This window comes from Vicugna pacos, chromosome 9 (genome assembly GCF_048564905.1).
Source record: "Vicugna pacos chromosome 9, VicPac4, whole genome shotgun sequence".
NCBI classification, from domain to species: domain Eukaryota; kingdom Metazoa; phylum Chordata; class Mammalia; order Artiodactyla; family Camelidae; genus Vicugna; species Vicugna pacos.
The window spans coordinates 73804589-73824928 of NC_132995.1; the positions used below are offsets into that span (position 1 = coordinate 73804589).

A 20340-nucleotide genomic window follows, 5' to 3' on the forward strand; every position below is an offset into this window, starting at 1 on the left:
GAGTCAGCTGCTCCACTCAGTTCGGGTGCGGCTTCTCCAGCACTTGTTCTCACGGGTCAGGGAGGGAGAACTTTCTAAAACACAAAGCAGATTCCTCCCCATCTCTCACCTCTTGATGCTTCTCAGCTGCTTTTCCAAGAGTCTGCCATTTTTCCTTCTTGGCCTTGTTCACTGGGACAGCTCAATTTTTTTTCCCCTTGAGGGTCTCGTTTTATCTAAGGGCACCAGGCTACGCTTCTTTCCCTGAGATTCTGTCCGTCCACCCAGCCCTTCCTTCCTTCCGTCTCTTGCACCTCCCTCTCCTCATACTCCTCCCCTCCTTTTCTTTTTGTCTTGTGAGACAGAGTTTAGGGGACTCTAACCCTCAAGGGTAGAGGCAACACAGTTGATATATATCAAAATACTGTCCCTAACAAGTGAGAAAACGGTGTTTGGGAGTAAGTGCTCAAAATACGTAATATAAAGAATCTCAGGAATTCTGCTGGACAAAAACATCTTGCAATTTATAGTCACTTTGGTCCAATCCCATAATGAATGTGGGGTATTTGAAATTTCAGCTCAAATGACTGTTCCATTAACATGCACTGAGGGGCTCTCGACTCAGACTGAGTCTGTATCCTCCCATTACACAAACTCAGCATTGCTACGTTTCCCAATCTACAACTCGGAGGACACTGAATGCTTGGCACCAACCACGATCGTTCCAGGAGGGGGACGTAGCACACCACTCAACATAGCATTGGTGCCACATGTTCCAAAGGTACATTGCCCCAAAGTCAAAAATGTTTCACATATTCTACATGCATGATCAATTTGGGAATCAAAGCAACAGTCTCTAAGGTGCCTCGTGTGTGCCAGAGAGGGATGTAGAAATTAACCAAACCGAGCACTTGCCCCCAAGGAACTCAGCCTGGAAGACGGGCAGGACTCGGGGCTTATAAACTGCTGAACTCCTGGGGAAGGAGGCTCGCTGTCCCTCCTAGCCGGCCAGCTCGTCCTCATTTCGAGGTCAGACTCCAGGATGAGTGGGTCACCTTTGCTGGTGCACGGAGTCCTCCCCCTTTACTTACAGGCTGAGTGTGGGTGCAACTGCGTGCCCCTGTGGCTGGCATGGTAGGCTGACCCAGCCTCTGGTTGCTCCCCTCCTGGCCTTCCTTTTGGAGCATGGTTAGATCCTGACTGGTTTTGGACTTAGAGGGAAGAAAGGGGTCCTGGGCTTCTGCCCAGCTCACCAGAGATCTGATAATGAAACGACAGTTTCCATTTATCAGCTTTCTTTATGTTAACATCTCCGTTAAGAAGCTTGTGGGGAGGAGTGGAAGGTGTTTTTGTTTTGGTGGGGAAAGGTGAGGGGAGCAGATTTGGGTAATCCTGAGTCCCTGCCACACTAAAACTCCCTTAATCCATCAACATTTTGTTCCAACTTCAAACACACAATTGTGATTCCAAACAGTAGGTGTGTATTGTAGTTATGGTGGGGCTACCAAGGAGGTCACTGTCCACTGTACTGGGGGAGATCTGGAAAATGGAGTCTCGAAAGATGAGTAGGAAAAGGGAAGGTGGGAGAGGACACTGAGGAGGAAGTAGAGACAGACATGGTCCAGAATTTGAGCTGCTCTGTTCTGTGTCTTATGCACACATAAAGAAAGGCTGGCACTCTTTCTGTTTGCAGTAGACTGTCCCTGCTTGTACTTCTGGCCCCTCACCCCAAATCTCCTTTGTCCAGCCCTAGCTCAGGGCAGTACCATCAATAATCCCATTCAGCACGTGCCTTGTCACTGGTCAGGAAGTAACAAGAAAGACCAGAAGGCCGAACAGAAGAGGGAGGAAAAAAAAAAACCACTCCTTGCTCTCTTTTCAATATCTGTGGTTAAAAAAATGTTGCAAGGCTAAGCCGGCTAAGGAAGGACTCTCATTATTCAGATTTAATATAGTAAAGATATTGTGGGAAGATTGAAGCCTTCAGATTTATTTTGAAAATGACATGTAACTTTAAAGCAGCTTCCAGCTCTGTGCCGCCTCTCAGGCGGTTCTTGATGCTTCAGGCTGTGGTGGGCCACTACAAATCCTTTCCCCAGACAGCTGGTGGCTGCAGGTTCGGTAGTGATGCACTAGGCTTGAATTGTGGAGGGGCTAGGGAAGATCATTAAATAACATTAACAGCCAGAGTTCAGAGATGCCAGGCGCTGGCAGGACAGCTGGTCCCTGCACTTATACAACAGCAGACCTGGAGAGAAACACCAGCGTCTGGCGGGACATTTAGGGGGAGAGGTTGCAGGTACAGTTTCTCCCAGCTCCTAGAGGAGAGCTCAAAGGGTCATGATAGAGGCTACACAGAACATTGGCTTATGACTTTAAAAGTCAACAAGTGAATTAATGCCCCTCTTACCTGGAAAGAGGAGCAAGCATATTTTAAGGTTTATTCAAAATTAATTCTTTTCAACAAAGGTAATCACGTGGAGAATTACTGTCAGGCTTTATAAATTAATCATTCACCACGCAGCAAACAGTATGCCTCACTCTGGAGCGGATGATTTCATGAACATTTTGTAGTTGAGTGAGCGTTTTTCTGCTGTTCCCTACAACTCTAAAACCCGTTATGAAAGCATCAAGATTCAACTTCTGAGACTCTCCCAGGACTAATACTGTTAGGTAGGTAGATACGCGGGGGCACCGAGCAGACAGGTGGAGGAGAGGGAGGATGGTCTGGAAGATGACGTTATGCCCGCCTCCAGCATTAAGGGACTTGACTTCTAACCGATGCCAGCAAGAAACCTGTTAGAACCCGACAGCCACGACTGCGCAGTAGCGGAACGGACTTAACACGACACGACCCAATGCTCATTGTATAATTAGCACTGCAGTTTAGGCCCCACCATGGGTTTTTCTATGTACATCATGGGTAAGGACATGCGCAAAGGGGCCAGACAGGAGGAAGCACTCCAGGAACAAGGGCCGTCAATCAGAAGACCGCCTCTAAGCCAGGGTACGAGAGAAAGGGGAGACAAAACCCACCGCTCTTCCTCCCTTGGGTCAGCCCACCTCCCATTCTGGGAGGTGCACTTTTCCTTTCCTAAATACGTCTTTTTAAACCTTCCACTATACAATACACCATCTCCCGATAGTAACCTTATCTTTCGGGCATGACAAGAACTGGGGTAACAATATGACACAGTCTGATGGTGTCTACCAGCAATCTGACACAGCTAGCAACTAGAGTGGGGAAAGAAGTCCCCTTACCTATCAGACTGGAGGGTTTATAGAAAAGGCCTGTTTACCTATTAGCTGCTAAACACAACATACCAGAAGTATGTTACACTTAGCTAAAGAAAGGAATTTATTTATAGGTTTACTCCGGATTTCCCTTTGTTAGGGGAACATTTTATCTGGGGGGCTAGGGTGAGATGGTAAAAGATCTGGAATAATAAGTGACCACGCATTGGGCCATTAAGTGACAATCCCACTGGGAACGGTGATTCTATTTAGCAAGTCTGGAAAGTTGAGTGATGCCTGACAGGGATTTCCCAGGGAGATGTCTCTCACTGCAGCACGGACTTGAACCTGGTGCCACCTGAAGAGACACACCCACACGAACAGGAACAGCCACGCCGTGTCTGTGCATTTCCTGTGAAGCTGAGGTCGCCACTCTCTTGGCCTGGGGGTTCTCTCTGCAGAAGCCTTCCGGAAAAGAAGGAAGAGTGCTGAGGAAAAGGGCCTAATCATGTTGGTCCCAAGCTGGAAAATGAACCCAAACTTACTCCAAGACAGCTCAAAGTAACCCTTTTTTCTTTTTTCTTTTCAACGTGGCCGCCTGAAGCTTTCATGGAGCCTGTGAAACACCTGCCCAGTTCAGGACGGAGGTGAGGTCCCCGGTGGCCAGCTCCTTACCTGGAGGTGCACCTCGAGGCGCCCCAGGTCGCTGCTCGCCGGCCAGCCTCTCCCGCGCCTCCACACCAGCACCTGGGTGGGGTCCGAGGGCCTCCCGGCCAGGTGTCCCCGGGACGCGGCGGCGGGGACGGCCCGGCGGGCGGGTGCGTGGAGGGCCCTCCCCCGGGGCCAGGTGCGGGGCTTACCAGGCGCTCGGCGCGCAGGCACTGCATCCTGCGCCCCGCGGCGGAGGCCGGGCACCGGAAGCCCGAACAGCGCCGGCGGCCGAGCGGCGGGCAGGGGCGCAGCGCCGCCTCGCGGCCGCCTCCGAGCGCCACGGACTTGGCCCCGGGCGCGCGCCCGGGCCGCCGGGGTCAGCCGGCGGTCAGCCCGGGTCAGCCCGCGGTCAGCACGCATCCCGCCCGGCTCGAAGAAGGGGCCCGGGACGCCTCCGCTCCCGCGCGGCGCGGCTCCCCGGGTGCCCGCCCCGCCGGGTCCGTGTCCCTGGGCGCGTCCTCGCTGCAGGCTAATTAGCAGGCGGCGCCTGCGGGGAGCTGGAAGCAGACGTCTGAGCCAGCCCTTCCCGAGCGGCGGAGAGTGGAGGGCTGATGCCGCGCACAGCTAGCAGGTGAGTGCCCTCGCCTGGGCCGGGTTCTGTTCTGACCGCCTTATGAGCATTGTTAACCGACAAGGCAGAACCACTGTTATCCCCAGTCCACAGACGAGGGAGACTGAGGCACGGACAGCAGGGATGTAACCTGCTGGGGACACACAGCCCGCGAACGGCAGAGCTGGGAGTCGAACGGCACCCTCAAGGGGGCGCTGTCAAGTGGTCCCCGCAGGCGCGGCGTGGCTCTTCCTACCAGAGGGCTGCTGGCTCTCTCCCACACGGCTTGTCCTGGAGAAACCAAAGCAGCCGGAGGAACCGCGGGTTCCAGAAAGTAAAACAAGAATAAAAACCCTGGGGAGCCTGAAGGCGGCCTTGATCTGTGAGCACGTAGGCGGTGGGTGGCGGGAGGAGACGCCGAGAAGTTCGAGAAGTTCGATGGGTGGGAGGGTTTCAGGTTCCGCTCCCCTTCCCTCCCACGTTTTCCTGGAACAGTCATTGTCCAGCTTCTCCACTGAAATGGTAGCAACCACAGAAGCCACTCTGACTGGGGGAGTCTGCCAGGCAAGAGCGGACCAGCACAAACACGCTGTTGAGTGAGAAATGAAGCAACTGAAGCTGGACCCCGGACCTCCTTTCACTCGCTACGCTTCCCCATCCGCACCCCCAGGGCTGCTAGGTTAGTGTCTTTTCAGCACGGCCTCTCCCTGAGGGTAGAAACCTGGCCGAGGAGTGATCTGGGGTAGTGCCAGAGAACGGGAGGGACCGACAGTGGTTCTCTGGTGCCTGAGACTTCAGTTCTGGGCTCATCACTGCCCCCGGCCCGCCCCCCAACTCACTGGGCCTGCTGGATGCATAGTCGCCAGTGTCTGAAACCAAGGGAACCAGACTTCGCAAACCAAATGACTAGACTTTTGAGGAGCACAGCTACTTTAAAAAGACCACAGCTGAGCCATGTGTAGTGTCTGACGCTGAAGGATTAGAACTGATGGACCAAAATTTTAGATAAGCATGGTAAATACATGTAAAGAGGTGAGGGATGGCAATAGCAATATAAATCAAGAAGAAATATCATGAAACTAAAACGAATGGAAATATTAAACCTAAAAATATAATAATTGGTATGGATATTCATTGATGCTATTTATAACAGGGTGCATAGTGGAACAGACGCAGCAGAAGAGGAATCGGTGATGGGAAGCGTAGCGTCAGCAACTCTCCAGAGGCAGCAGGAAAAGGTTAAGAAAATAAGGCAGCTTACTTTAAAATTTTCTAATTAATATTGAGGGTAGAGCTGCAAGAGAAAGGAGGTGATGGGGAAGGGTATATAGCTCAGTGGTAGAGTACATGTTTAGCATACATAAGGTCCTGGGTTCAATCCCCAGTACCTCCATTAAAAAAATAAATAATATTTCAATTAAAAATAATATAATAGACAGAGAATACAGACGCGTGGTTACCGGGCGGGGGGGGGGTAGAGGGTGGGAAGGGATAGACTAGGATTTCTAAATTGTAGAATAGATAAACAAGATTACACTGTATAGCACAGGGAAATATACACAAAATGTTATGATAAATCACAGAGAAAAAAATGTGACAATGAGTGTGTATATGTCCATGAATGACTGAAAAATTGTGCTGAACACTGGAATTTGACACAACACTGTAAAATGATTATGAATCAATAAAAAATGTAAAAAAAAATATAATAAATAAACCTAATTACCTCCTCCCTCAAACCAAACCAAAAAAAAAAAAAAAAGGATGTGATATAAAAATGGAGAGGAGGAAGAATCTGAAGACATAATGGAGATAAATTCCAAGGTTGAAAGAAGGAAATAAACCTCAGATTTAAAGGGCAAGTCTCAAGCCAAATACATATATTTCAAATATCTTCATTGTTTTCTTTAGGAATTTCCTTAAATTTCATTTATTGGAGCAATAGACTGACTACTCAATGAGTTCCCATCAGAATAGCAGCTCCTCCTCAGGAGCACAGAGCAGTCAGATGGGTTATCGCATGACTGTGCCCTTCAAGGCTCACTTCAAGCCTGCTGCTTGCTGTGTCCACCAGTCCTCAATTATTAAGGGACAAGCCCACCCAATGTAATCAGCCACCTGCATTGAAAGACCCCCATCTTACACCAGATCCTAAAAATCTGTAAATATCCCATCCTTGAAATACATCAAACATGTTTATATTCATAAATTTACAATAATACTAAATAAAAGTAAAGCCTCACTGATTACCTTTAGAAGATTCTGGGGGCAAACTTACTATCCCAAGAAATAATAAACAAAGAAAAAGAATGAAGCGCGTATCCGCCTCTCCTCCCTGAACCACACTTCAGGGCAATCACGTAACTGAGGGAGGAGCTTTCTCCTTATGGATGTATTTTGACTTTTAAGTGCAGAAGGAACAAAAGAATTTAGGATCTCAGTTGCCCCAACATCACAAAAAAAGGACAATCAGATATCAGCCTCCCCCCAGTGAAGAACACACAAGCACCTGTGAAAGAGTTGTGCCAGGAAAGTCCACGTGCACCTGTCAATTTATAAGAAGTACAGGCAACGGAGGAACAAGTCGAATGACACCACAGGGACGCCATCAGCAAAACCGAGGATGGGAATGTCTTCAGACTCTAGGCTGTGAGTTTTAACATCATCACAACAGCAGCAGTAATGGCAGCAGCAAAAAGATAAGATAAAAAAGTACAGGGAGGGGAAGAGGGGAAACCTATAAGTTAAAAGAGACTTGGGAGATATTTTTGTTACTGGGAAAAGGGAAATAAGAATTACCTTGGTTCTTAGTCACCCAAAAAAGATTTTTGATGAGAGACAGAAAGCATGATATAAGGAAGATTTTTATTAGTGAAGTAAAAAAACCTAGTGAAAGAGAGCACACTCCCGAGACTCGGGAGCCGGCCAATCCCAGAGAGGAGAAGTGGCGCCGCCCTTTTGTCTTTCCAGCTTTTTTATCCTGGTTTCATAATTGATTGATTAACTGATTGATTGATTGATTGACAGCTCAGGTTCCTTGTGTTCTGGTTTGTTCCTTTCCCCTCCCTCTCCCCCTGCCCAGTGCTCATTTCTATCTAAACTACCTAACATTTTAACTAATGACAATATATGGATATTATTTAGATACAGATGAAGAGAACTGGAAAAATGAAGAACATTCAGGAAATGTGAATCCTGAGTGGATATTTGATCATTTTAAGTAATTTTAAGTAATTTCCATTAAAGAACTTGTAAGAAATTGAGTGATTTCTACTAAGGGGAATCTGATGATGTCGTTGGGATTAAGTTTAAAAAGGGGAGTCCTTATCTTTTAGATTTACATATTGCAACTTGTACAAAATGATATGCTGCCTGGAATTTGCTTTAAAACATTCAGGGCAAAGGCAGGGGTTGGGGTTGTGGGGGAAACAAGATCAGCCACCAACTGACACTTGCTGAAGTTGGGGGAAGTCTACATGGGGCCTCATTCAATTATTTTCTCTGCTTTTGTATGTTACACACATGCCCACAGAGAAAGCAACGCCTGCGCCTCCCCCGCCTCCACCTGGGGAGCTCTCACACGTGCAGTACGCACACACTCTTATTCTTATTCGATATACTTGCCTTCTCTCCTTTTTCACTCCCTATGTCCTCAGCCTGAGGCTCCGCCGACCCCATCCATTCCTCAGGAGCAACACTTCCTGCTGGGCCCTAGGATGGTTGTCTCCAGACCTATTAGCATAGCCGGGGAGGGGGGGCACGCTCTCACGGCTTCCCTCCCCAAAGTGTCCTCTTCCATCTCATCCGGGCCCTGATGCTTCTGCAGCACTTGGGCCATAACATTGTCTCCCCTTCTTCCCCTCCCTCACCCCGTCTCTTCTGCCCCTTGAGCCCTAGGTTCCTCACGATTCGCTGGTCTTTCCTGATATTCTAATCCGTATCTCCTCCGAAGGCTTTGGTACTTTCCTTAGCTCCTAGCTGCTCTGCACAGATGCGAGACTCTTGCTCCTGTCCCAGTCCAGCCGGAGATGCCACTGGAACTACTCAAGCTGCCTGCTTTGCTTTCAAGTGTCTGACCACTACGGTTTGGGTCAGTCCTCCCAGGTGCAGACCAAAGCTTGAGCTCAGCTTCAGCCGGTGTGTCTTGTTGATGTTGTGCTTTGGGACCAGCACCTGAGAAAGGTCTGGTTTCCCACCCTCCGTTCCACTTTTCTCAGACTGCCTTCCCCTCCTCGCCAGCTCCTGTGGCTGAGTTGCCAGCGTGCTTCGAACCATAGCCTGACACCCTCTAGTTAAACTACTGTGATGTTGGACTGTGATAAAGCAACTTCTCTGCCAGGAATTAGGGCTCACCTTCAAGAGTCAATCAGTGGAGGCCCCAGAGGGGCCAGGGCCATGAGCTCAGGCCTGCCAGAAGTGCGAGGGATGGTCTTGGGTTCAAACTTTGTAGTTGGTCCAGGAACGGCTCGAGATGCACTTGACAGATGAGGGGGCTGCAAGGGGTCATTTGGCTCCAAGACGGTGAAGGGGTGGGAGTGGGAGCCAAGAAAGGCATGTGTGTAAAGGAGATGGAGTAAGGATGAGGAAGTTAGAGGCTCCAAAAAGTCTTGCTTTTCTCCTTGAAATCTTTGAATAGAAGTCTGGCCTCTGGAACCTTGATTATTTTTAGTCTGTCTTTGTACAACAAGGATTGACTGAGCATTTGCTTTGTGCCAGGACTTGGGCCAACTCTAGGGGCACAAACACGGAGCAGGAAGGCTTGCCCCTTCAAGGTCACGCTCAGCTGGGGTTGGTAATGAGACATGTGATGAGGGTTCTTTGCCCAGTGTGATGTTTCCTGAAGTCTTCCTGGGAACGGCTGCCTGAATTGAGGGGTGAAGGATGAATGAGAGATGGCGAGGCAGAGAAAGTGGGGAGGGCATCCCAGGCGGAGGACACAGCAGGGGCAGAGGCCTGATGCATGGAACTGCACGAGGACCCCAACCAGAGCGGCATGATTGATGGAGAGGGAGCGAGGGCGTGGTGGGTCTAAGGGCAGATGACCCTGGCCGTGTCGGGCCGGCCTGTGCGCCAAGGACCACCTTGGGGCTGGGTGTGGTGGAGGCAGCAAGAATCAAGTGAGAAGAGTGCTATGGGAGTGAGGCACGGGGACAGTGCAGCCGCCAGCCCCCACCCCTGCATGGGACCCTTGGAATGCAGCTCTCCTCAAGCCCTGAGGTGCTTTCAGTTCGGTTAATCTTTTTAATTACAAAAGGTTACATTACATTACATTATGTTAATATATTCTTTTGTATATCTCAAGTGCTACTCAATAAACTTGCATGTACCACGTATGTATTATAGATGTCACATGTATGCATTATAAGGTGTATTAACACGAACAGTGGACTCGTCACCCAGTCTAAGAGCTGACATTGCCATGACTGTCCTCTCTGGACACCAGCCCTGCCAACCCTTCGGTCTCCGCGGGAACCGCTGTTCTGAGCTTTGTTTATCAATCCCTTGCTTAAACAAACCTCACATCATCCGAACGTAATTCAGTTTGCTTTTTAGGGGATGCTATAAAAATGGTGCTCTATGGTACAGAGTTGTTTGGAACTTTTTTCACTCATCATTTTTTTTTTATACTTGGTTTTAAAACTGAGGCCGGTCCTTCATGGACGTAACCAGCTGAAGCAGGCTCTCTGACCGCCACGTGGAAGAGCGGGACAGTCAGGGTCCCGAGCCCTCAAATCCTGCTGAGGGTCAAGTGCTCGTGCTGCTAGGGGCTGCGCGCCTGGTCTCTTTGTTGGCTTTCCTTTGTCCCGCCTCTTGAATCTAGTCAGACTGTACATAATGTTACGTGTGTATTAATCGGGCCTCTCACCCCCCAGGTTTCTCTCTTTGTGTAGGGAGAGCTTTCCTGTGAGTGATTTGAAGACACTGCCTGCTCCCCCTCACCAGGTGCTTGGGTGCCTTGAGGAAGGGGATGCATGGGAAAGTCAAAGTGGAGTGGCTGTGGTTCAGACACCAGGGTGAAACGAGGGTGTCATTGTGGACGTGATTTCAGGTACGTTCCTGTATTGTGGGAATTTTCTGAGCCGTGTCCGACTTGGGGCGCCACCGGCCACTCTCCGAGCGGTGTCTGCTGGCAGGTGGCAGCTGCATCCTTATGACCCAAGGTCTCCTCTTGTAACTATTAACTTTTTAGACAATAAAATTGCTTTAGATCAGATGTTAGCAGAAAAAAGGAGACGTGTGTAGTGGCCAATAGCTCCTGTTATGTATATATGGTAATAACGCATCAGAAGTTGAAACCTACTTAGGTAAAAGCAGACAGCTGGCTACCTGGCTACAAGTCTTCCCCAAGTGCCAGGTCCAGACGGGATTTCAGGCTAATTCCCCTGAATTCCTCGGGGAAGGAGATCTTAGTCACACAGGAATTGGATCCAGGACTTGGAACTCGGGACCATTTCCAACTCAGGGTCCATTCCTGAGGCAGGACTACACCCTGTTTCAGCAGGAAGGAGCCAGAGCGGTCATCACCCCAGTCCCTGAAAGGTCTGGGGAGGGATGAAACACGATTGGAGATTGAAACTGAGTTCCTCTGCTGAGTTTCTGATTAGCCTCTCTGTTCAAAACATTCTCCTCCTTCTTGTCCAACCCCTGTTCTCCTCAAGGTTGAGGAGGATCAAAGGAAAGGGGGGAACTGTAACCGAGAGGACCCTCTGGGGCCTTCCCAGGACAGACCCGTCCCCATGTCCTCTGCTGTGGCTCCTCTCTGAAGTACCCTGGTAACAGTATCACACGCCTGTTTCCTCAGTTTTTCAGATGCTAAAAAACCACCACCAAGTGGAAGAAATGAATTACTTGATTATCATGAACACGTAGCCCCCAGACCTCCTGGCACCTAAGAATTGATCACCATTAACAAAAGAATTGTGATCACTTCCCCTGGGCTGCCCCTCCCTCGGCTTGCCTTTGAAAAGGCTCAGCTGAAACCCTTCAGGGAGTTTTTTGGGCCGGAGCCACTCATTATCCTTTCTCGGCCCAGCCACAAACTTTGCTCCAAAAAAACAGACCAAAAAACCAAAAAAACCCCCGAAACCTCTTGCTGGAGCCTCTCGTGTCCACACCGGTCTTCACTTCAGAAACCGTTTTCTTCTTTCTGTGTCTTAATAACATAACTAGAGTTCTGACAGCAAAGCTGTTCTCTGGTGGGGCTGGAGACTGAGCAGAAGGAAGTTTATGATCTGCTCGTGTGCCTCGCATGCTCTGGGGAGCATCAGGCCTTGTGCTGGTCCCCCAGGGCTGCTGCAGCAAACTGCCATGGAGGTGGTGGCTTACGACAGCAGAAATGCGTCTCCTCACAGTTCTGGATGGGGTGTCACGGGGCCAGGCTCCCTCTGAAGGTTCTGGGGTGGGGAGCCCTTTGTTTCAGCTTCTAGTGGCTCCCGTGTCCCTTGGCTTGTGTCTGTATCACTCCAGTCTCTGCCTCTGTCTTCACATGGCCTTATTTTCTGGGTCACTATGTGTCTTTTTCCTGTCTCCCATATGGATACCTGTGATTGGATTTAGGGCCCACCCTAATCAGTCCAAAATGACCTTATCTCAAGATTCTTATCTTTACACTCATTCCAGATAAAGTCGCATCCTGAAGTTCCAGATGGACACAACTTTATTTGGGGTGGGGGGTGGAGGTGCATTTTTTAACCCACAGCAGATCTGCAGATGCTACTCAAAAAAATGTCTTGTGGTTGGATATGTTTTGGAGATAATGTTCTCTGTGCCCCTTTCAGGACATCACACTGCTCATCAGTGTATTAGAGACTGGACCATAGTGTGTGTATGTGTGTGTGGTGGGGGGAGCAGATAACAACTGTAACACTGTCTTTGGAGTGCTGTTAGGGACTATACATTTTTGGAGGACGTAGTAAACTTAACTTGTGTTGAAATATTTGGGGTCTTAGAGCAGGTGGAATGATTTTCAAGGCACCTGGAAAGCCCGACTCCCCTGTCCCTACCTACCCGGTCCACGCTATCTCAAATTTCTTAGACAAGAAAGCCTTTCAGCCCACTTTGAAGGAAAACTTTAAATGCAAATGGCCCTGAAGAGGATGCTGGAGCAATGTCCCCTCACCAGCACGGGAGTGACTGACACCAGAGTCTTTCTTATAGAAGGTCTTGGTGGCAGGAGGAAGAGACCTTGACTTCAGGGTCACCAGGGGCGGCAGGACAGGCTGGGAGCCCAGAAGGCAAATCTCAGCTCCGCTTTAACCATCTCAGGCCAGTACTTTCTAGTGCATGATTCAGTGTATTTTATGGCTGGAAGTGCTCGCCTGTTTAATCTGAAATGTAAGACTATATTTGCATGTTGACACTGATGCCTGATTCATTAAGATACCATCTATTTTGCTGCTTGCCAAATATTTGATATAAATATCAGAATTTTTAATAGATACCAGCATAAACTTACAGAGGGCAGACTGAGTATTGTTTTATAAAGCTGTGCTCTATTTGATTACCTGTGACGTTTCTGTCTTCTCGCTCAACAGGTAGCCTTTCCCTTTGGAGTAAATGTGTTGCACTGACAGCACTGAAAATTATTAACCACCAGCACAGATGTGCTCTGATTTTTAAGTTCTTGAATGCAGATCTTTCGAGAGGGACGTTTCCCTGTTTCTCTTGACTTTTATTAATCCAACAGTCTGATGTTCTGTTCTGGGTTGGGGGAAAGAGGAAGAGGAAAGGAGAGAGAGAGGAGAAGGGGGAGGAGGGTGGTATGAAGGGAGAAAGCAATGAATAGAGAATGTGGAAGCCTGGGTACCAGCTACAGGGCTTTAGGCAAGCCCCCTTTGTCTCTGGGCCTCTTTGTAAAGTAAAGGGGGAGAGCCAAGTTCTGCCTCCTTCCAGCTCTGAAATTCTATGAATTGAAATATTGTCATTTGCAGCAACATGGATGGACCTAGAGATTATCACACTAAATGAAGTCAGACAAAGACTGAAATCACTTATATGTGGAATCTTAAAAAAAAAAGATACAAATGAAGTTATGTACAAAACAGAAACAGATTCACAGACATAGAAAACAAACTTGTGGTTGCCAAAGGGGAAAGGCTGGGGTGATAAATTAGGAATCTGGGATTAACAGATGCAAACTACTATATACAAAATAGATAAACAACAAAGATCTACTGTCTAGCACAGGGAACCATATTCAATATCTTGTAATATCTTATAATGGAAAAGTCTAAAAAGGAATATATATATATACACACATATATATAAAACTGAATCACTTTGCTGTACACCTGAAACTGACACAACACTTCAGTAAAAAAGTTACATGGCAGAGGCATGAAAAATAAGAACCCAAAGAAATTAGAAGAATGCAAATAACAAAGATGAGCAGAAATAAGTGAAATAGAAATGAAAATATAATAGAGATGGTCAGTAAAAACTAAAGTTTATTCTTTGCAAAGACTAGGGAAAAGGCAAGGCTGTGGAAGACCGGTTATAAATAAAGCAGGTTGAGATAAAACATGCAAACTGCTCGGTGCACAATAAGAGACAGACACTAATGACTGACTGATGGTGTGATTCCACCTCCCGAACTTGCTTTCCTTTTTTTCTCCCATCTTCCCTAGTTTCCCTCCATTTAAAATTTATTTTTATTCCTATTTTCACCTTTGTTCCACATCTACGTGTTGTATGTGATATTGACACTCACTCTGTTGGAAACTCGGGATAACAGTGAGATTATAACCCTCAGACCAGTGTCCTAGCAAAGCCCTGGCCTTGAGGGTCAATGCAGTTGCCACTTTCTTACAGCAGGTGGCACTGTAAGCCTGAGGCTGCATAGTCAAACCAACCATAAATTGTATGGTTTTTCCCACTTCCTCTAAGATCTCTTCCCCGTCCTTTTTACTTACTTGTTTGTTCAGCTTATTTATTTATTGCATTTTCACATTTCCAAAATTGTGAGGCATCTTATGCTCAATAAATGTATTTACTGTAGAGTTTTATGCCCTCTGAAAACTGCTATTAAAATGATGTTGCTTCTTATTAAATCTTAACTTTGTCTTAGAATAGAGGACATTCAATATATTATGAACCTATAAATCTGAAATGAATTGATTACCTGTAGAGAATATTCAAAATCACTGAACATAAGTTCTTACTGCGTAATTTAAAGTGACGCTTTATTTAGTTGTCTGGGAGTCACTGATGCCTTGGGGTTGTCCAGACTCAGGGATGTGAAATCCAGCCCGGACACTTACCTGCTGTGTGATCTGGAGCAACTTTCTTATCCTCTATGAGCCTGTTTCCTCATCTTTAAAATAATGTTAACAATGGCTAATTGGGAAGATTGTTATTGTATGCCTACTGTAGAGCTCGGCTCAAGACGGTTTCAGTAACCTCCAGCCAGTGTTATGTAAGTTTAAAACGCTGAGGTTAACAATGAAATGTGAAGCAGATCCCTGTTAATTTACAAGGTGGGAGAGTGCACCGTGCTCTTCAGTGAATTAGCTAATTGATGTGGGGACTGTGGCTGTTGGGCCACTGTTTGGCACTCAGCCCAGATGGCATTGCTTTATTGTCTCCAACAATGTGTGGTTCCTGGGATGGAATCTCCTAGGGAGTTTCTGAAACACGCAGATTCCGGGCCTTACAGACGTACTAAATTAGAATCTCTGGAGGTGGGGCCCAGAATGTGTCTTTAAAACAAGTTCTTGTATTGTTTGTAGGGACACAAAAATACGGTAACTCGGACCTAGGGTATGATTTCCTGCAGACTAGTTTTGGGATCATATTAGCTTACTTTCTGTAGTACTTGAACGATACGGTGATTTTAATTTGCTCATCAGGTGTTGGAGAAACAAAACTAAAGGACAACGCTCGTTCCTCCTGTTCTTCCTGTTTACACACGTGTCACTCACCTTTCACAAATAAGTGGCACTTGAGTGTGTCTTGAACTTGCTACTAGAAGGTGAATAAATTCTGCAAATCTAATGCACAGCATAGTGATGATAGTCCATGAAGCTGTATTATATATTTCAAAGTTGCTGAGAGACTAGATCTTAAGTGATACCACCTTGAAAAAGAAATAATTATGTGACTCAACAGAGGCGTTAACTAACATAATCATATTGCAATACATAAATGTATTAAATCAACACATTGTACACTTTAAACTTACAGTGTTGGAAGGCAGTTATTTCTCAGTGAAAACCTACAACCCATGTTAAAACGTGATTGTGTCTGGCAGGACGTCAATGCCAGCGATAAGGTGCCGTCTCCACTGTGTGAAACAGTCAGAAAATGGCGACTCTGGATTGGTGAGTGACAGTTCTAGATAACTGAGGTTTACCTTTTTAAGTGTCTACACCATTTTAACATTTTTGATGAAAATTATTTATACAAAAAATGCTTGTTGATGGGCTGGTCAATCCCAGGCTCAGGTTCCCTTTCCTCAGGTCAAGGAGTGGAGCACATGGTATCTGGAGCGGGGGAAGCCAGCTGGACCCGCTCTCCCCATGGAGCGAGGTTCCTGTGAAGGGGACTCCCAGCGCCGCCAGTCCCTGCAGCCGTGCAAGTCTGGGCGTGTATTCTTCCCGCTGTCGTTGGTGAGGCTTTCAAGGCTCCAGCGACATTTATGATGCTTCTCCAAATATCAAGTTGCCTGCTTCACTTAATTTCCTTCCTCCTCAAATGTTTTCATCGAAGGCAACTTAAGGTGCCCAAAGACTTGAATATACAGCCGTATGTACGTGTGTACGTGTGTATACGTGTCTGTACACACACACACGTGTATGTTTGGGTGGCAGCTCCGGCGCACTTGGTCTGCTACTCTAGGTCAGGTTGTCTTGGCCACGGCGGAGTGAGCCACACGCGGTGCCGGATGTCCGCACGGGGTCAGGCAGCAGAGGGCTCCCGGCCGAGAGCGCCTGCAGATGCGAGTGGATGCTGACTGCCGGAGAGCACAGCTGCCGTGGTCACGGAGCCTCCCACGGCGCTCAAGGCCTGGGCAGGCAGGGTCTGCCGTCTCCTGTGCGGGCTGGCACTTCTATTTACTTTGATAGCACACTACTTCGAGACAACTGGCATGGTAACAAAACAGCACCGGGGCTGCTTCAGATGGGGCATGCGTGGCTCAACTTTCTTGATGACATCGGGTCATTTTCAGGAGCATATATTATTGTCCTGTGAGATCATATGGGACTTACTGTGAGCAACTTGTGTGGGCTGGTGGTGGGCAGGCCCGTTGCCCCCCACTGAATGGCCCGGCCCTCTGCACCTGACACCTCTTCCCGCTGTGGCCTCTCCCCGACCCAGGGTCTCCTTGTTGCTGTGTGAGCCCCTTGCTCCTCCAGGCACATTTCTGCGCTCTGACGTCCGTTCCCATCTTATTTGCTCCAGGACCTTTCTTCATTCTTCTCTTTCCTTGCCTCTCTCATTCGGAATTTTATTATCTTAGATTCTTTATTTTCAGAGCCTTTCTACCCAGTGAGAATGTGCCCTCTACTGCGATCTATGACAGTTAATTAAACAAATTTCCCTTTGTCCTAAACCAAAACCGTTTTGCTGAATAGCATGTAAGGCTATAGAATCAGGCCTCACATACATCGAGCCCCCAGATGTCGGTTTTGCAATGTATTTTATTATAGCTGCTTTCATCTGCTTACCTCCAGCTCTTCTTGGCTTTTCACCTGGCTCTTGTTTCTGTGTTCAGGGCTTTCCTGGGTACTTCTGGGTCAGTGGTTGTTCTGGACAGTTAAGGGCAGCAGTGGCCAGAGTGCAGGTCATGACTCCGTTGACCAATTAAACAGTTCAAAGTGTTTCTCAAATTGAAACTGATAGACTGCAGGGAGCCTGTAGGCATCCCAGCAGGTGTCAGGCTCTCGAACTGTTCTCGCCTGCGGGTCTCGTTTGCTATCAAAATGCAAAAGTGATCTGGATACGCACAGCGGAGGCCCGTCTGTCAGGCCGGCCAGGAGAGTCACACAGATAGTGCCGGGCGGACCCGCACCCCTCCAGGCTCCCGGGCAGCGCTGAGGGGTGGCCTCCTCTGACCGCTCGCCGGGCACTGCCAGGCACACGGCCAGTCCTCCGGGGCGGGGCTGGGACGAGGCTGGGGAGAGGAAGACACTCAGCATGTCTGAGAGCCTTAAACTTGGCACAGTAGGCACGCCACCTGGCCCGGCTCTGGGACCTTCCTTACGCCAAATACTCGGAATTCCACCCTGAAGATGGAGCCAAGTAACTCTAAAAAGAACACGTGACTCTCATGTTCTAAGTGGTTATTAACCATCTAAAACTAACGGCCCAGAGAACGCTAGCCTTCCATTCCAACACCGGCTTCTTAGGCAACACTGTTGCTAATTGTTTAAGTAAATGAGAACTGATCCAGGGTTTCTCATCTGCAGTAACTAAACGCCCTCAGGTGTAATGTTTGGAGGTCACAGAGTGAAACCGAAGTGGGACAGAGGAAGGGGGACCAAATGTGACAAACAGAAATAAAAGCGCCAATTTTACTGAGCAATGAAAAGTCGGCCGGGTGCAAGAGAAGGCCCCACGTGCTGAGAAAAGGAACCACTGTGAAGACGAGACTGCTTTCAGAAGTAATGCACAGGCTTAATGCCACTTCATACTGACTCCAAGAGGACTGATTATTTGTCAGGGAGAAGGCTTGGCAAATTTAGAGTCTCAGAATTTATCTAAATGTATATTTGGACAGGACCACAGGAAATTCCAAAGAAGAGGAGGAGGCCGCACCATTGGGGGAGCACTGGTGCCATCCGAGGCAGCACGGAAATAGTAACGGGCTGGAAGGGTACGGTTCCCCGGAGCAGAGTCGGTGGGGCACGTATGTGTGCATGAATTCAGTACATGTCAGAAGGGAGAGATAAGCAGTAATAAATAAAGTTAGTCCTTACTGGAAGAAGGCTGCACACAAGTAAACATACAAAATAAACAAACAGTAGTCATAAAAACAGAGGAAGAATCGTGGATGTAAGTATTGATTTTTGTCAAAATTCTAGAAGCTGAAAGACTAAGTTTCCAAGTAGTAGAAAGAAAATAAATCACACTGGAAAATACTTGACTACAGAACATAAATTAATGTAAAAGTTTCTGAATTCAAAATTAAAGAAGAGGCTGTCGTATTTGCTGCAAAGAGTTTCTGAAACCTTGGTCTCTTTATCCTAAGGTCTGATCATAAAGACTGTGGAGGAAAATGGGCAAAGGGAAGAACTGGCCAAGTCCCCGAGGAAGATACACAAACACAGGAACAGACACACATATGGAAAAGTGCCAACTCCTGATGTTAAAATGAGACAGCAGTGGTAGAGCATTCACCGATGTACACATTTAAAATATGTGCATTTAAATATAAAATGATCCTTTAAAAAAAATGATCCATTGCTGGAGAGGTTGTGATAGAACAGGTGTGCTCACACTTGGAAGAAACTGGTTTGTGTTTATCTTTTGAACACTAAGAATCTTCTAACATCTCCTGTGTCCCGCTTTGCACACACTGGAGAGCAGACTCTTCTTTTGGCTTACCCCCTTTAAAGGTAGCCCCAGGTGAAGGATAGCATAAGAGCTCAAATTCTGGAGTTTGCGTATCTACTCTGTCCCTCACTGGTTTTGCAAAATTGGGCAAGTTTCTAACTTTCCAAACCTCAGTTTTCTTGTCTGTAAGATGGGCATATTAATACCTACCTCTTTGCTGTGGGAATTAAATAAAAGTATATATGATGGACTTAACAAGCTCCTGATACACAGTAAGTAGCCAATAAATGCTAGTTGTTACTTTTCTCATTTTCACCCCTCACCCTAACTCTCCCACTGCATATAAATTAGTAATCCATCTTGCCAGTGCCTTCTTAAAGGGTTGCCAACTCCAATGTTGGAGAGTAACTAGACACAAGGTCAATTACAATATACCAACATCTACCCTAAGACCTAAAATGCTCGTTGCCTTTGACACAGTGATTTCCTTTCTTGACTCAACGTATGAAAAAAGCTGAACCAATTTTATATACATTTAAAGCTCACTCACAAAGGTTTTTTCATAGTTCTATTTCTAACGGCTAAAACTTGAAAATAATCTGAATGTCCTTTAAAAGAGAAATGGTTATTCATGCAAGCAAAATTTATGCAATCATTAAAATGTTTCTGAAACCTATGTAATAGCATGGTAAATGCTACGATATAATACCAAGGGAAGCAGTTTACTTAATTGAGTCTGTAATATGATTACAGAAATCTATGAAAATTTATAAAGAAAAAACAGAAGGAAATATACTCGCATGTTAATAATGGATTTTGAGCGAAAACAATGGATGACTTTTAAATCCTTTTTTCCACGTGTTTCTGTAATTCCTGGTTTTCTTTAATAATGAATCTCCCCACTCACACACAATGCCATATAAGGTCCCTGTTCATAGCTCATGGATCAGCGCAAAGGACAGCTCAGTTTGAACTGTTTTCTTTGAACATGATGTCATGTTTATTTCACTAGAAATGCGATTGCCTAAGGTATGCTGTTGGGACAGAGGAGTAACTTTGGGGACTGTATCATGGGGCAGTTTAATAGAGAGTTCTTGCTTAGAGTAATAAAATGAGAGAAAGCAGAACACCTTTAGAGAAGGGAGGGGGGCAGCAAATTTTTTGTACCAGTCACAGAAGTTACAGAAATTCCAAGATCAGGAAAATGGAATTCCAGAGCAGAATTCTTTGCCTGACAGGGCAAAAAGAACCCCTCAAACCTTGTCTCTTTAAGGAAGGAGGCAAAATCCAATTGACAGTAACATGTTGTTACTGTCATTCCTGCTTTAGTAATATTTATTTTTTAGCCTACATTCATCAAAGACACTTTAGAA

The 20340-nt window shown here is 46.9% G+C and overlaps 1 protein-coding gene and 1 long non-coding RNA gene across 2 annotated transcripts in view; one reads left to right on the forward strand and one right to left on the reverse strand.

Annotated features, from left to right (window-relative positions):
• SLC44A3 (solute carrier family 44 member 3) overlaps positions 1-4302 on the reverse strand; it is a 68763-nt gene extending 64461 nt beyond the window's left edge. The window contains 1 exon segment of the mRNA XM_072968168.1: positions 3889-4302. Coding sequence (XP_072824269.1) covers positions 3889-4284 — 396 coding nt within the window. The 5' untranslated portion in view covers positions 4285-4302.
• Positions 4303-4319: 17 nt separating this feature from the next.
• Positions 4320-20340, forward strand: part of LOC116281791 (uncharacterized) — a 144408-nt gene continuing 128387 nt past the window's right edge. Inside the window, exon 1 of the long non-coding RNA XR_004191235.2 lies at positions 4320-4495. This is a non-coding gene — a long non-coding RNA (uncharacterized lncRNA). The remainder of the gene's footprint in view (positions 4496-20340) is intronic.